We start from the raw sequence: 17,030 nt of genomic DNA on the forward strand, positions 1-17,030 counted from the left end.
CATTAAAAGACGGAAAAGAAAATCATTGTAAATCCAGTCTTCTGCAAAGTTGAAGCCCGGTTACTATGGCAAACTACAAACTTCTGAAAATTTCTAATACGACGCGCGCATCTGATGTGTTGGCATTTCTAATTAGCGGCAGCAGTTGGCTTTTAACGCTTTTCACCAATGAAAGAATGCGTGAAGTGGATTTTTATTCTCATGCACTCCGCAACGCGTGTGGCAAATGGCTGGCGTCCCCAAAAAAAGTTTATTTGAGGATTCAGTTGATATTCCGTCGCTTCAGTGGACGGACGTGCAAGTGCTTGTAATCTGACAAATCATATTTTACGCTTACAAAATGGCTTCAAAACAAATGTTGGGCTTTCGCACAGGACTCTGCTGCTTACTGTGGTGTTGCAACTTGTGCGGTGCTACTCTATTTTTCCCGGATAATACTGTATTGGGTGTAAGTTTGAATGGCTATTCGGCGCGCCGAAAGTGCAATGCTCTCTCATCAAATAACTGTTTTCTCTGAATGCAGCTGATTTTCGCCATTGCAGTGCCAATCGAGTTGCCGCATCGCGACGTCTTCCTGTCGTACAACTTCGAGGCGAACTACAATTTACCCGATAACTTGGGTATACCTCCGATTGCGGTGCGTAAGCCAGTAATCATAAGCCACTAAAATGAATTTGCGCTGAGATGGAGCTATAATCGGATAGTTGATTTGAATTTTTAGCCGATTGCGAAATTTAGTTTTCTCTCGCCTTTTCATTTCAGACAGGGATCGACTACGATGATATCTTCAGTCAATCTGAGGCCGCACGCGAACTTTGTGACGACTGCACGAATACAACTACAACCACTACAATAAAGCCAACAACAAAGATCCCAGGGAATGCAACGAGTGATGGCAAAGAGGAGCCACACCGACGCCAGTTGCGCAGCAAGTTGGATTCTCTGTTGACGCGTACGCACTTTTACCATCTACTCAGGGACAAATTTGAAAGGTCAGTAATGCAAAACAAAAACATTCCAAAATAACGTAGTAGTCAGTAAGTTTTTCTTGTATTTTTTTTATTTAATTTGTTTTGGTTTAGTTAATGTTTTTTTATTTAATTTTTTTTCATCGTGCATCCATTGTGCGAGTAAGCAACGCGCCAACTATGAGCAACGGTTTAAATTCCAATTCTTTTCTTACTTTTTTTTATTTATTTTTTGAATTGTTTTTTTTTTAAGCTTTTTTATTTAATTTGTTTTGTTTTTAATTTTTCCTTTTTTAATTGATTTTTTTATTTAATTTGATTTTTTATTTAATTTTTCCTTTTTTCTAGTTTTTTTAAATTTAATTTGCTGTTGTATTTAATTTTTTAATTTTTCCTTTTTTATTTATTTTTTATTTAATTTGTTTTTTAATTTAAGTTTTCCTTTTTTATTTAATTTTGTTTTTATTTAATTTGTTCTTTTTATTTAATTTTTCCTTTATTATTATTTATTTTATTTGCCTTTTTTATTTAATTGGTTTTATTTAATTTTTCCTTCTTTTATTTATTTTTTATGTAATTTGCATTTTTTATTTTTTAATCTATTATTAATTTGTTTTTGTTTTTAATTTAATTTTTCCTTCTTTTATTTAATTTTTTTTATTTGATTTTTTTTATTTAATTTGCATTTTTATTTAATTTGTTTGGGTTGGTTGGTTTAAGGGTGACCCCGCATCGGAGTGCCACATAGACCGCAAGTTGGGTCCGTTGTGTTTACTTTTTTTAATTTTTCCTTTTTTCTTTTTAATTTTATTTAATGTTTTTTTTATTTAATTTTTCCTTTTTTATAAATTTTTTAAAATTTAATTTGCTTTTTTTAGTTTTTTTTTTAATTTTTCCTTTTTTTGTTTTTATTTAATTTTCATTTCTTATTTTTTAATCTATTATTAATTTGTTTTTGTTTTTAATTAAATATTTCCTTCCTTTATTTAATTTTTTTTATTTCATTTGCTTTTTTATTTAATTTGTTTACTTTTTTTAATTTTTAATTTTTCCTTTTTAATTTTTTTATTTAATTAGCTTTTTCTATTTAATTTTTTTTATTAAATTTTTCCTTTTTTATTTTATTTTTTTATTTAATTTGCTGTTTTTAATTTGTTTATCTGCGCATTCATTGTGCGAGTGATTCACGCGCTAACTGTGCGATTTTTTTATATTTTTTTTTTTAGTTTTTTATTGAATTTGCTTTTTTGGTTGGTTGGTTGGTTTAAGGGTGACCCCGCATCGGAGTGCCACATAGACCGCAAGTTGGGTCCGTTGTGTTGCCCTAGAGCTCATTATTTTAAATGATTTCTCCACCTAACCGAGATTTTTATTGTAGATTTTGGTCAAAGATATTAATTCGTTTCGAAAATTTGATGAGAGATTCGATTTTCAGGTCCGAGAGTACTGAAAGATTGTCAATAGTTGGAGAGCCTAGAAGAGCGAGTCGACTTCTGGCTAGACCCGGACAACTGCACAGCAAATGTCTGCTCGATACTTCCTCATCTTCGTCCTCGCAGTATCTGCACAGGTCGTTTTGAGGAACCCCGAGCCGACGTGCGTGAGTGCCCAAAAGGCAGTGGCCGGTGATAAGAGATGTTATATGCCTTAGTTCGTGTTTCGAAAGACTTATAAGGGTTTTTGTCTGTTTCAGATTGTAGGATGGCCAGATTTGTCTGGTCGTAACGCAAGTAGTTTCCACTCGCCACCTCCGATCAGCAACGCTGTGAAATTCTCGATCAATGAGTAATTTACATGTTGAGAGCGGAATGTGGATTGTGGGTAAGTTACTGACATATGATTGCGCAGCTCCAGCTCTTGCGAGCTCATCAGCTTTGCAGTTACCTTCGAATCCACTGTGACCCGGTATCCAGATAACTTGGACAGAATTCTGAACACTTATCTCGTTAAGAGATAAGAGACAGGATCGAACCACATCTGAGTGGGTATAAGAGGAGCTGAGTGCTCGAACGGCCGCTTGACTGTCGGTGAAAAAGCGGATATCCTCTAGTGATATTCTATTTTCTAAGAGAGTTTTCGCAGCATACCAGATAGCGCATACTTCCGCTTGGAATACGCTACAGTAGTCGGGTAATCTAAATGATAGATTGATGTGAGGGGAATTGGAAAAGATTCCAAATCCCACTTTGCCGTCTTGTTTTGAACCATCTGTATATATAGTCAGAGGGCCATCGATTTCGGTAAGATTTGTCTTCCATTCTTCCCTAGTTGGGAGTGAACAGGAGAATAGCAAGGGTGGTGATGGAAGACTTACATGATAGTCTATGTCGGAAGAGATAACAGTGTTCCTGTTCAGTATGGCCGAATGGCCAAGATACTTATTCCATTTCGATATAGCATTCATGCGTGTCGCTGCTTTCGCTGCAATCGCTTTGCCAGCCAGATCGATAGGGAGCAAGTGAAGCAACGTATTTAGAGCCTTAGTAGGTGTTGTACTTAAGCATCCTGTTATCAGGAGGCAGGATGTTCTTTGAACTCGATCAATTGTGGCTACTCTACACCGTTTTTCGAGTGCTGTCCACCATACAACCACACCGTAGAAGAGTATCGGTTTGATGATCGAGGTATATATCCAATAAATGATCCGAGGTGAAAAACCCCAGGTTTTGCCTATAGCTTTCTTACAAGTATAAAGAGCTATGAAGGCTTTTTTGCATCTGTTTTCGATGTTCAATTTCCAACTCAACTTCCTATCTAGAATAACTCCTAGATATTTAGCTGAGTCAGATAGGAGTAATGATTCCCCTTTTAAAGTTATTGTTTGCAGTGGAGGAGATTGTTGTTTCCTATTGAAGAGAACAAGATCTGTCTTTGCTGGATTCGCATTTAGTCCGCATTCGGTGCACCATTTTGACAGAATATTGATTGAGCGTTGCATGAGCTCAGTAAGAGTATTCAGGTGTTTGCCTGACACGCAGAGAGCAATATCATCTGCATAGGCTACAACCTTGCAGCCTGCTTTTTCGAGATTTCGGAGCAAACTGTTTACAGCGAGATTCCAGAGAAGGGGTGAAAGTACTCCGCCTTGAGGGGTGCCTTTGACGGCGTACATTCTCATGCGGCTTAACCCAAGCTCTGCAGTGATTATTCTACTTTGGAGCATTTGTTCGATCATCTTTCGGATGGAGTAATTGATACCCAATTTGGCAATTTCAGACAAAATAGCGTTGGGTTCAATATTATTGAAAGCACCTTCTATGTCCATAAATGCGACAAGAGAGTACTCCTTATTGTGAAGGGAAGTTTCCACTGTTTGCACCAGTGAATGAAGTGCCGTTTCAGTCGATTTCCCTTTAGTGTAGGCATGTTGTGCCTCTGAGATCAACTTAGTATCAAGTTGGGTTTTGATTTGCTCATCTAAGACTTTTTCAAAAGCTTTTAAGCAAAAAGAGGTTAGGCTAATGGGCCTGAAGTCGTTTGGTTTACAGTGTGAAGGCTTCCCCGTTTTCGGAATGAATACTACCTTCGATTTCTTCCAAATTGTCGGAAGATAAGACAGATTTAAACACTTGTTAAAGATCGTGGTTAACCAAGGCAGTAGAATTTCTAGTCCTTCTTGAAGTTCTGCTGGAATGATGTTGTCAGGACCTGGTGATTTAAATTTTTTAAAGCTTAGTATTGCTGTAGAGATGCTATTAGAGCTGATTAGATCTGATCTATTCCCATAATTACTCTGAAAAGTGCTGGGAAGTGCAGGTAAGTTGGCAACACAGCCTGGAAAGTGAGATTCTAGAAGTATTCTAAGAGTGTGGTCAGTTGAAGTAGTCCAAGTTCCATCTTGAGTCATGATAAAACTGGGAGAGACTGGGTTTGAAGCAAGAATCTTGCGTAGTCTGCTTACTTCTGAGGTGTTCTCTAATTCTTGAGTGTATGATCGCCAGGATGTGCGTTTTGCACTTCTGACGGCTTTCTTAAAGTCTTTGAGACATTGTCGATATTCTTCCCATTCGTCTGTTATTTTAGATTGGTTAAAGAGTTTCCGAGTTCGATTGCGAAGTTCTGAGATTTCTGGAGTCCACCAAAAAGGTTTATGCTTACCTCCTGTTTTCGTCAGGGGGCAAGATTGTCGTGCTGCGCTTTGACACGTCTTCGTTATTATGTTGACAGCGTTTTCGATATCGTTTTTATTTGCCATTTCAAACTGCCTGATATCAGGAAGTCCATTGGCAAGATGTTCTTTATATTTGATCCAATTCATACGTTTTTTGTTAAGGTACTTCATGGGTTTTGCCGTTTCGGCTTTTAAAGTGAATGTTATATATTGGTGGTCGGAAAAAGAGTGCTGTTTATCAACGCTCCAGTCCTGCACCAGTTGTGTACATGATTCGCTAGCAAGAGTAATATCGAGTACCTCTCTTCTAGACGAGTTAAGAAACGTAGGGACATCACCTCTATTACATATATCAAGCTTATTCGCTAGAATATAATCAAAAAGTTGCTCACCTCGTGTGTTGTTGTTTGTACTGCCCCAAACAGTATTATGTCCATTAGCGTCTGCTCCAATAATGACGCGTTTCTGGATCAGATGCGCCGTATTGACGAGCCTCCTCACTGCTTCAGGAGGAGGCGCCTCCGCTGCGTCGTAAGGCATGTAAGCCGACACAATCCAGATCGGGCCGTGGACTGCTTCAACCTCTATGGCAGTGGTGTCAGCATTGCTAAGGGGAAGAAGAAAAGCATTAATATGTTTTCGAATGAGAATACAAGAGCGCGATCTACCGTTAGCCTCACCTTGAAACAAGGTGTAGTGCCTATCTTTCAGGCCGCATATCTTGTTGTTTGATATCCAAGGTTCTTGGATGAGAATGATGTCTTCTCTGAGGTCAGAGAGACGAAGAATGAGGGCTGCCGAGGCAGCCTTAGAGTGGTGCAGATTAATCTGCAGCACTTTTAGAGGGACATTCGATGACTGTGGCGTTCGCGTCATCACCGCTATCTAAAAGACTATCCTCGTCCTCGAGTTGAATGTTAAATAAGTTTCCCACAAGTTCGCTGTTTGATTCCGAGTCGGACTCAATCGTCGAATCTTGTGAGAGAGGCTTATCGACATCCATCTCTGGGGCCGCCGTACTCTCTTCGCTGGGTGCGAGGAGATTTTTCGGCTGATAGGTCCAAATGGTAGTGGTAGTGAACCCGAATGCCACAATCCCCTTGCGGTCGTCCAGTGCTTGAACGCTTTCCTGGTCCAGGAGCAGCGTGACATGTCTGGAGTTTCCTGAAGGCTCTTCCACCTTAACTACCCTCCAGTTTTCGGTGGGTAGGTTCGGGTTTCCGATCTTCAGTAGCTCCAGGATGGTTTCCGGATCGGATGGCTCTACAGGTATCCTTGCTCTGCCGCGGGGTTTGTTAGGAATTTCACTCTTTTTGATGAGTTGGAGATTCGCTCCGGGCCATACCTCGCCGAGTCGGTCGAGGGCCTTGCCGTACAGGCTGACCGAACGTTGATCCGAGCACGCGATCAACTTGACCCTTGCCTGGAACCATCCCGCGTCAGAGCAGAAAGGAGGAGGCCCTGGGTTCTGTTTCAGAACGTCCAGGTATCCCAACTGAAGTTTTCTCTCCACAATCTTCCAGTTTGATGGAGAGATGAAACCGTCAGGGTGGCTTTTATCCACCACCGCCATGACCAGACTATCTCTGGCAACTTCGCAGAACTTGCGTATTTTGACCTCAGAGGAAGCTTTGTGCTTCTTGGGGTCGTTGGAGCTATGAGGATCCTCTGAAGACCGCTGCCGCTTAGCTGCACTCGGTTTCTCTTTGGACGCCTCATACTTCCGAAGAAACTCCCGGGCCCAACCGAGAGTTGACCTTTGTTGGTCGGACAGCTCCTCCTCAGGGGTTTTGCCGAACTTTTCCGTAAGGAAGGTGGCGCGTCTTCGATCTCTGTATCAATTTGCTTTTTTACTTAAATTTTTTTTCTCAAAATTTCCTTTTTTATTTAATTTGTTATTTTTTATTTAAATTTTTACTTTTTTATATATTTTTTTAATTAATTTGCTTTTTTTTAATTATGTTTTTTTTTAATTTTTCTTTATTTATTTATTTATTTTTTCATTAAATTTGTTTTTTAGTTAAATTTTCCTTACTTAATTTAATTTTTTTTATATAATTTGCTGTTTTTAATTTTAATTTTACGTTTTTTTATTTTTTTTTATTTAATGTTTTTTTTATTTAATTTTTCCTTTTTTATAAATTTTTAAAAATTTAATTTGCTTTTTTTAGTTTTTTTTTGTTAATTTTACTTTTTTTTTGTTTTTATTTAATTTACATTTTTTATTTTTTAATTTATTAATAATTTGTTTTTGGTTTTAATTTAATTTTTTATTTAATTTTTTTATTTAATTTTTTTTTTATTTTATTTTTTTTTATTTAATTTGCTTTTTTATTTGTTTAATTTGTTTATTTTTTTAATTTTTAATTTTTCCTTTTATCTTTTTATTTTGTTATTAAATTAGCTTTTTCTATTAAATTTTTCTTTATTAAATTTTTCCTTTTTTATTTTATTTTATTATTTAATTTGCTGTTTTTAATTTTTTTATCTGCGCATTCATTGTGCGAGTGACCACGCGCCAACTGTGCGCAACGGTTTAAATTCCAATTCTTTTCTTACTTTTTTTTAATATATTTTTCTTTATTTAATTTTTTTTATTTATTGTTTTTTTTTTAGTTTTTTATTTCATTTGCTTTTTTACTTAAATTGTATTTTTTTCAAATTTTCCTTTTTTATTTAATTTGCTATTTTTTATTTAAATGTTTCCTCTTTTATATATTTTTTTAAATTAATTTGCTTTTTATTTAATTAATTTTTTTTTAGTTTTACATCTTTTTATTTATTTTTTATTTAATTTGATTTTTTTTATATAATTTGCTTTTTTTTAATTAATTTTTCTTTTTAATTTTTCCTTTTTGTATTTATTTAGTTTTTCATTAAATTTGTTTTTTATTTAATTTTTCCTTATTTAATTTAATTTTTTTTATTTCATTTGCTTTTTTAAAATATTATTTTTTTTAATTTTAGGTTTTTTAATTTTTTTTATTTAATTTGTTTTTTTTTTTTGTATTTAATTTCTCCTTTTTTATAAATGTTTTTAAATTTAATTTGCTTTTTTTTAATTACTTTTTTTTTAATTTTTCCTTTTCTTTTAATTTAATTTGCTTTTTTTTGATTTTGTTTTTTTTTTTTATTTAATTTTTCCTTTTTTATAAATTTTTTTTATTTAATTTGCTTTTTTTAATTTAAATTTTTTTTTTATTTAATTTTTCCTTTTTTATCAATTTTTTTTTATTTAATTTGCTTTTTTTAATTTAATTTTTTTTTTATTTAAATGTTCCTTTTTTTTATTTAATTTTCTTTTTTTATTTAAATTTTGTTTATCTGCGCATCCACTGTGCGAGTGATCAACGCGTCAACTAGGCGCATCGATTTAAATTTCAATTTTTTCTTATTTTTTTTATTTTTTTGTTTATCAATATTTTCCACACCCAGCCAAAAATCAAATAAGTGTTTAGTAGACTTAATAATTATAGCCAATTAAATATTTGGTGTGAAAAATATGATATTTCTTCGACGCACTTGCTTAGCCAAAAATAGAACGGGGTACGGCAAAAAAAAAAAAAAAATAGTATTATGCGTAAATATAACGCTAATTAATGGTGCACGTCGCATTGGCTTGTAGGTAAGTGGTGCCCACAACGATATACAGGGTGCATTTATGCTCCAGGTCAATTTTGTTTCGTTGCGGTTAATAATGAAATATTATGAAAAATCTAATAGCGAAGCCAATCAGTGAAGTTATTAATTTTTTTTTTAATAATTCAATTGAATTTTGAATATAAAGTTTGTCAGTGAAGTGTTTTGACGTCTGCTAATCTAGCGAACTTCAGACATGATGTCCAAGAAATATGTATTTTTAATGATTTTCTTGCAATCACTAGTTTTATTTTACCAATATAATATATATTTTTTGTATGGCAGCATCGTTTTTAGTTTGCAAATTAGGCCTTCATGCCACACTTTATCGAATGGCTGAGCTACATCAAGAAATATTGTTGAACAAACTTGGTTGTTTTCTACAGCTTCTTCAATGGTTTATACTAAGCGATGTATTTGATCGATCGTGAATGATCGTCTCTCTTGAAAACCAAATTGGTGGGAAGTTATTAGTTGCTTGTATTCTATTATTTGCTTTAGGCGTTTGGAAACAAATTTTTCAAATAGCTTTCCGATTACTGGAAGTAATGCTATTGGGCGATAGGATGTGACCTCATTGGGATTCTTTCCCGGCTTTGCAATCATTTTAATTTCAGAAATCTTCCAGTGCATTGATATATATTTGAATATTCAAGCATGCATTGATTATTGAAGTGAGTTTTATTAATGCTTTAGGTGATCAATGAAATTTTCTTGGAGAAATCATCAATGGTAAAATTTTCAATTTCAAGAGATTCTTGGACAGTGGGAGGAGGCAGGAACTGCTTTGCTTTTCTCATGGTTCAAAGATGAGGCTATTGTGCGAATAACTCAGTCATATCCAAATCACTTTTTGCCCATACTTGATTACCATTAAGATGTTTGATTATTGGGGGGATTGTGCAAGACTGCACAATTTGCGGTACGCGGAGAATCACTCATAGGTATATTAGCTGGTGCCTGTGGCTACAAAAACTTGACGGTAAGTCAAACAATTTGTGTTTTCAAGCTGATTTTTTTTTAATTTTATTTTAAAGTTTTAGATTGTTCAATAAGTTTTGCGGTTCGATAAAATAAACACAATTTTATGGTTTGAAATACACTTTGTTATTCAGTACAGACTCCCTGAACAACAATAGACTTCTGCGAACGAGATTCCAATTTATGAATTTTATCCCTGAAGTGAGCATCTGAAAGGCGTGCAAAATACGCTTCCACAGCTGTTATGACCTCAACATTTGATGAAAAACGCTTTCCACGCATGAATTTCTTTAGGTTTGGAAACAGATGGAAGTCGCTAGGGGCCAAATCTGGTGAATACGGTGGATGCTCCAACAATTAGAACTTTAATTCATAGATTTTAGTCATTGTCAAAATGCTCTTGTGAGACGCGGTGCATTGTCCTGATGAAAAATAATTTCTTTCTTATGCAAACTGGGCCTTTTTTTACAAATTTTTTCCTTGAGCTGGTCTACTAAAGCGTTTTTCAATAGGTGCGCTTCAACTTTTTTCCGATAGGGAGGGCGAACGACGCAATATTTTTTATTTTTCGCTTGTCATTTGTAAACTTCATTAGTATACATTTCATCATGGAACGCTACACATTTGAGCAACGATTGCAAATCGTGCAAATTTTTTATGAAAATAATCGTTCTGTTGTCCTACTGTAATCCAGATTTTTTCCAAAAAATAATCTTCAGTGATGAAGCTCACTTTTGGCTCAATGGCTTTGTCAACAAGCAAAATATGCGTTACTGGGTAGAAAGCAATCCACACGTGATTCATGAGGCACCGTTGCATCCCGAAAAAATCACTGTTTGGTGTGGTTTACATGCCGGCGGCGTAATTGGCCCATATTTTTCGTTGACGAGAACGATCGCCACGTTACTGTGAATGGAAATCGATACCGCGACATGATAAACGATTATTTTTGGCCGCAATTGAATGGTAAGGACTTAGACGACATGTGGTTTCAACAGGACGGGGCCACAAGCCACACAGCACACGCTACAATTGATTTGTTGAAGAGTAAGTTCGATGAGCGCATTATTTCCAGAAATGGACCGGTCGAATGGCCGACGCGCTCGTGTGATTTGACGCCTCTAGACTATTTTCTTTGGGGGTTATGTGAAGTCATTGGTCTACAGTAACAAGCCGGCGACGATTTGTGAGCTCAGAGCCAATATTGAACGCGAAATTGCTGGAATTTCGGCCGATTTATGCAAAAGAGTGGTCGAAAATTGGGTTCAACGATTGGACTTCGTAAAACGTGCACGCGGTGATCATGCAAAAGAAATCGAATTTCATACTTAAATGTATATGTTCAAACTCGATAATAAAAAAAAAAATTAGTTAAAAAAGTCAAACCGTTTGTGTTTTATTCAAAAAAAAGTTGAAGCGCTCTTACTGAAAAACGCTTTATTACTATCTATTATTATTTTTTGTTTTACAAGTTCACAAGTAATCTACAAAAAAATTTCATTCGCATCCCGAAAAACTTTTGCTAACACCTTCTTGGTCGGTTTCTGGGCACGAACTCGTTTCGGAGCCGAAGAACCAGGTTGACACCACTCTTTAACCGCTTGCTTTGATTTAGAATCAGGGTGATAAACCCAAGTCTCATCCAAAGTGTTGAATCGACGCACAAAATCCACTTTAACCTTCCGAAAACCCTCTACATTTTGTTGAGAAAGTCACATTCGAATGTGCTTTTGTTCTATTTGCTAGCGAATGCGGCACCCATTGCGCACACAGCTTTCTGAAACCCAATACTTCAGTCAAAATATTGCTTACACCGCCCAATAAGATACCTGGGGCTTCTACTAAATCTCCTTCAGGCACTCGACGATTTTCAGTATATCCTGTATTTTTTCTGAGACTTCTGATGTTTTTGCTCCACTCACAGCTAACCAAAATCATTCATACTTAGATCGAATTAAGTTCTTTCTTTACATATCCTTACCAGAAACTTAAATTGGCTTCCGAGTTTTTATTTTAATTTTTTTATTTTTTTTTTACTTCCAGAATCGGCTACAGTGGCGAACCCTGTCTTCTACGTTTGATTTGTGAAACGAACTCCTCTGCTCTCGGTGAGGTAAACGGCATTCTAGGGACATTACTTCATATAATTTTCTCGTAAGTACTTTAATCTGAATTTTAAGGAAATATTCTAAAACATGAAACATAAAAAAATATACTACAACATGATTTTGCCATTTCCAGACCGACCACATCTGCAAGTGAAAATCTTCCCCTTTCTTACTATCAAGCCGAAGTGGACGGCGCTCATGGGATGTGCGAACACTACGCGACCGCCTGCGAGGAGAACCCGTTGGACCTGGTTACTGCGCCACTGGGTGATATTATCGATGATTTAATGCGCGTTTAATAGAGCAAGAAAATTAGAAGAAAATAAATAAATTCTGTGAAAAATATTTCGAACCTTAGTGGTATGAAACTTATTTGGGATATGATTTGGATGTGAAGATCCCTTAAACCAAAAATGGACAGAAGGAACGGCTCCGTCTACTATAATACACTTCGACTTTAAAATATTTGCCATAATTTAGCGATTGCGCTCTCTCCAAAATGGTGAGATGTGCATGTGGACGCAAATACGAGGCTTGCCTTCTAATTTTGCGCCTTTGCAATCCTTCGTGTGATGAGTTGTTATTCGATATTTGTGCCGAAAAGTTTGGTATTTTTAGCATAAACTGAGATGTACCGTTTTCACTTACGAGCTTTATTTGTGTTTTTTTTAGTGAGTTCAAGAATTCATCTCGCCCAAAAGCTGGAATTAACTCGTAAAATTTTACGTAATTCTCGATGTGGATTATCGAGGCAGGAGTGAATTGATCAACTTACTTCGCCTTTTGGCGTTGAAGCATCACACTTAGCCACTGTGAAATGCTGGTACAACGAGTTCAAACGTGACCGTCGATCTTGGCGGGATGAATTTCGTGAAAGCCGTCCAAAAACGGTTGTTCTGCCAGAAACAATCGATGCTGTGCGTCAATTGATAACGCAAGATTGTTATGGGACATATTGCAAGATAGAGGTATGCTTGGGCGTTAGTGGGGCCAGCGTACATTCAATATTGCATGAACATTTGATCGTCAAGAAGATTTGTTCTCTTTGGATTGGTGTAAGTGGAAATTCACTCGCGTGGGTTCAAAGCGCGTCTATGACATCGTAACAGGTAGCGAATTTTGGATCAATGCATTTTAAGCTGAAAACAAAGCAGCAATCCGCAGTATAGATGTTCGCGGAAGACGCACCTCAAAGCGAATGGTCAGATGTTTTTTCGAAAAATCTGGTAAAGTCGCAACTGCACCACTAAAGAAACTTAAAACAGTGAATGTTGACTGGTCCACAACCAATTGTTCGCCAGAAGTTTTCTCTCACGCATTGGCTCACACAAGAGAGTTTTTGAGCACTCAAAAGAGCACGAATGACCCAGCCTTACAAACTTGATTTGGTACCTAATTATTTCTTCTTGTTTTTTTTTTTAAATCAAAAAAAAAAAAAATGCGAGGCCAACGTTTTTCAACGTCTGAAGAAGCTGTAGAAGACTTTAAACAGCTCGTTTTGGAGTTATCCACTGCTGAGTGGCAAAAGTGCTTTGAGAATTAGTTGAAGCGTTACAGCAATATTGCGAGCCTGTTAACTTTTTTAAAGGCTCCTGCTGAAACTCAGCCGATTCTTCTTCTTAATTAGCGCGATAATCGCTTACGCGATTTTAGCCGAGTTTAACAAAGCGCGCCAGTCGTATCTTTCTCGTGCGAACCGGCGTCAATTGGACACACCAAGTGAAGCCAAGCCCTTCTCTACCTGAGCTTTCCAACGAAAGGAGGCTTTCCTCTTCCTCTGCTTCCACCAATTGGTACCGCATCGAATTCTTTCGTAACCGGAGCGTTTGTATCCACTCGGGCGCCATGAATGAGTCAAAGTTCCGGCTGGATCTTTATTCGCTGCGCTATGTCTATGTCGTTGTAAATCTCATACAGCTCATCGTTCCATCGCCTGCGATATTCGCTGTTGCCAACGTGCAAAGGTTCAAAAATTTTGCGCAGAATCTTTCTCTCAAATATTCCAAGGCGACGCTTCATCAGATGTTGTCATCGTTCAAGCTTCTGTGTCATACGTTAGGATGGGCATGATGAGAGCCTTGTAGAGTGTTAGTAAAGTCCTCTACTACTCAATTGCCGACTTAGTCCAAAGTAGCACTTGTTAGCAAGAGAGATTCTCAGCCGATTGCCTGCCATAATATTGCAGATATTTTTTCACGCCGAACGTCGTCTTGGAAAATATGGACCAACATCTTCGTCTCATTTGATCTCAACTTTGCTCTAGGAACAATAAATAATAATAATTTTATAATGCGATTGATTAGCTAGAGATGAGATCAGATTGCCAACATTTTGCTGACTGAGCGCGGGACGTTGGCATTATTGCAGAAATTGTGATGACATCTCATAAAAAATAACACTGCCGCAATTATTATTGCTCAAACAGACTCTTTTTCACTTCTAACAACAATGAATGCAACAAAAAAATGAAGAAAAAAGAATGAGAATGCTACTTCACTGAAGAAATCATTGGTTCCTTGCTCAATTTCAGTACTCACTGAATTTGACACAGACATTTTCTAAGACGCTTAGGCATGATTTTTAGCAATACCAAGCAGGTGTGAATTCATGGGTGAATTGATTTTGAAATGCACGAGTTGAATCGTCAGTTGATTTTTTTACATTCACAGGTGATTTCGATGTTGTTCTTCACTAGTACAGTGAAATATGAAATCAAATTATTTTTGGATTATTTTGAATGAGTTAACATTAACATAACATAATATACTTTAACATAACATAACATAACATAACATAACATAACATAACATAACATAACATAACATAACATAACATAACATAACATAACATAACATAACATAACATAACATAACATAACATAACATAACATAACATATAACATAACATAACATAACATAACATAACATAACATAACATAACATAACATAACATAACATAACATAACATAACATAACATAACATAACATAACATAACATAACATAACATAACATAACATAACATAACATAACATAACATAACATAACATAACATAACATAACATAACATAACATAACATAACATAACATAATATAACATAACATAACATAACATAATATAACATAACATAACATAACATAACATAACATAACATAACATAACATAACATAACATAACATAACATAACATAACATAACATAACATAACATAACATAACATAACATAACATAACATAACACAACATAACATAACATAACACAACATGCTGTTCAAGCAAGGTAACGACGCATGAGCAAGATAACGACGCATTTTTTGGTGCGTGCAGCCGGTTACATAGAATTATAAGACGTTATCACGTCAAAATATAATAATAACATTAAAACAACAGGTATTATTACAATAACAAACTTGGTTTTATTTTAAATTCTTCAAGTAAATCAAATTAATAATAATCAATAAGAAGGCATATGCAAATACAAATAAATGAATTTATATATGTACATATGCGCATATACATACATATATACGCTCACTTAAGTAGGAGAGAGCAAGATGTCGAACGTTGCCGTTCGTTTGCTTTGTTTGCTTTGTCGTTCGTTCCGCGCTTTCGCTTGCAGTTCATTCAAGGTAACGGCAATGAGCAAGGTAACGACACATTTTTTCGTGCGTGCAGCCTGTTAAATCGAATTATAAGACGTTATCACGTGAAAAACGAAAAATTAGTGCATAAATTAAGTTGCCGGTTATTTTAAGAGAAAATAAGAGCCTTACAGAAGAAATCTTTGACATAAATATTCTACGCGTCTATTTCAATTCTTTAAATGAGCCTGATTTGTGCGCCCAAATAGTTCCCTTATTCTTATAAAAAAGTTTAATAGGTTCGTGCCAAATACGAGGTGTTTTTAACATTTTACTATTAGACGCTGTTGCTTCCACATAAAAAAATTAGAGCGGAAACTTTGTGTGGAAGAAAAGGCGCGACAACTCAGCGGTATCTTGCAGTCATTTAAAACTTGCACTTCGTTATAGTAAAATTCAATGGGCTATAAAACTGCGTACCCAGAAAAAATCTAAAAATTCTATTGAAAAAGTTGGGGGCTTTGATGAATTTTGGAAAATTAAAAAAAAAATAAGAATTGCATAAAATTTGAAATTTTGAGTATTTGTTGTATTATGAACTATATTTTTATAAAAAAATAGTGGGGAGTTTTTAATTTTGTTACAATATGTATATGAGAAGAAATCATAGGGGTACGGTAATGGCAAGTATGCATTTTTATTCACATCTTTGCTTCGATCAAAACCGCAATTTGGTGTGTATTAGGGCGGGTTGATTTAAAAATCGCTTATTGCTCTGTGAAAATCATATTCTAGGGATCAAAATAAGAAACTTTGCCGAAGGAACAATACCTCTAAAATGAATTCTGCTGTCCCCCAATTAGGGTCGAACGAAAAATCCCACTTTGACCCATTTAGAGTGCTCCAATCGAGTCCAAATGTATGACCGACCCCCACTAACTTTGGACGGCCGATCCACCTATGCCAGTAGCACACCCCCTGGAACTCCCCTGGGGGGTTCCCCATACAATCATTTCAAAATATCACCATTTTTGGCCTTTACATGAGAAAAGAAACTAAAAAGTTCGACCCAAATTGGGGGACATCAGAATTCGTTTTAGAGGTATGGTTCCTTCGGCAAAGTTTCTTATTTTGATCCCTAGAATATGATTTTCACAGAGCAATGGGCGATTTTTTTGCTCCCCACAAATCGACCCGGCCTAGTCTGTATGCATCGAATTCGCAAAATTAAATTGAAGAGAATACTAACCGCATATTTTTCAGAACATCCGAATTCACTCGGAATTTATTTTAGAAAAAAGTGGAAATGAAGCAATAAAAGTGAAATATAGAGCGAATTTACAGTGGATTTGATTGAAAGTTAAAAGAGAGGAAAGGAGTCGTTGACCAGATTGAATGTCGAGTTTTGCATGACGGAATCTTATCGGAGCCGGTGTGAGACGGAAGTGCATCTTATCACTGCTTCTTTTCCGGGTCTTCGTTGATGAAATTCTAACCCCTGCAATTGATAATGTAGAAAGAAGGGTATTGTTGGAGCATCTTGAAGATTTAGATTTTGCCGATAATGTAGTACTGCTTTCTCAGCGCAGAACAGACATGCAAAGCAAACTGAAAGAAACTTACTCTGCTGGGTTCAAAGTCCTTGT

The 17,030-nt window shown here is 35.8% G+C and overlaps 1 protein-coding gene across 1 annotated transcript; it reads left to right on the forward strand.

Annotated features, from left to right (window-relative positions):
* Positions 1-59: 59 nt before the first annotated feature.
* On the forward strand, positions 60-12,106 carry LOC129244795 (uncharacterized). The gene is made up of 5 exons (XM_054882639.1): positions 60-448; positions 524-637; positions 763-992; positions 11,743-11,853; positions 11,941-12,106. Exons 1-5 carry the CDS (start codon positions 341-343, stop codon positions 12,104-12,106), a joined length of 729 nt encoding a protein of 242 aa, XP_054738614.1. The 5' UTR covers positions 60-340.
* Positions 12,107-17,030: the final 4,924 nt, after the last annotated feature.

Source organism: Anastrepha obliqua, chromosome 4, assembly GCF_027943255.1.
Source record: "Anastrepha obliqua isolate idAnaObli1 chromosome 4, idAnaObli1_1.0, whole genome shotgun sequence".
In the NCBI taxonomy this organism is placed as follows: domain Eukaryota; kingdom Metazoa; phylum Arthropoda; class Insecta; order Diptera; family Tephritidae; genus Anastrepha; species Anastrepha obliqua.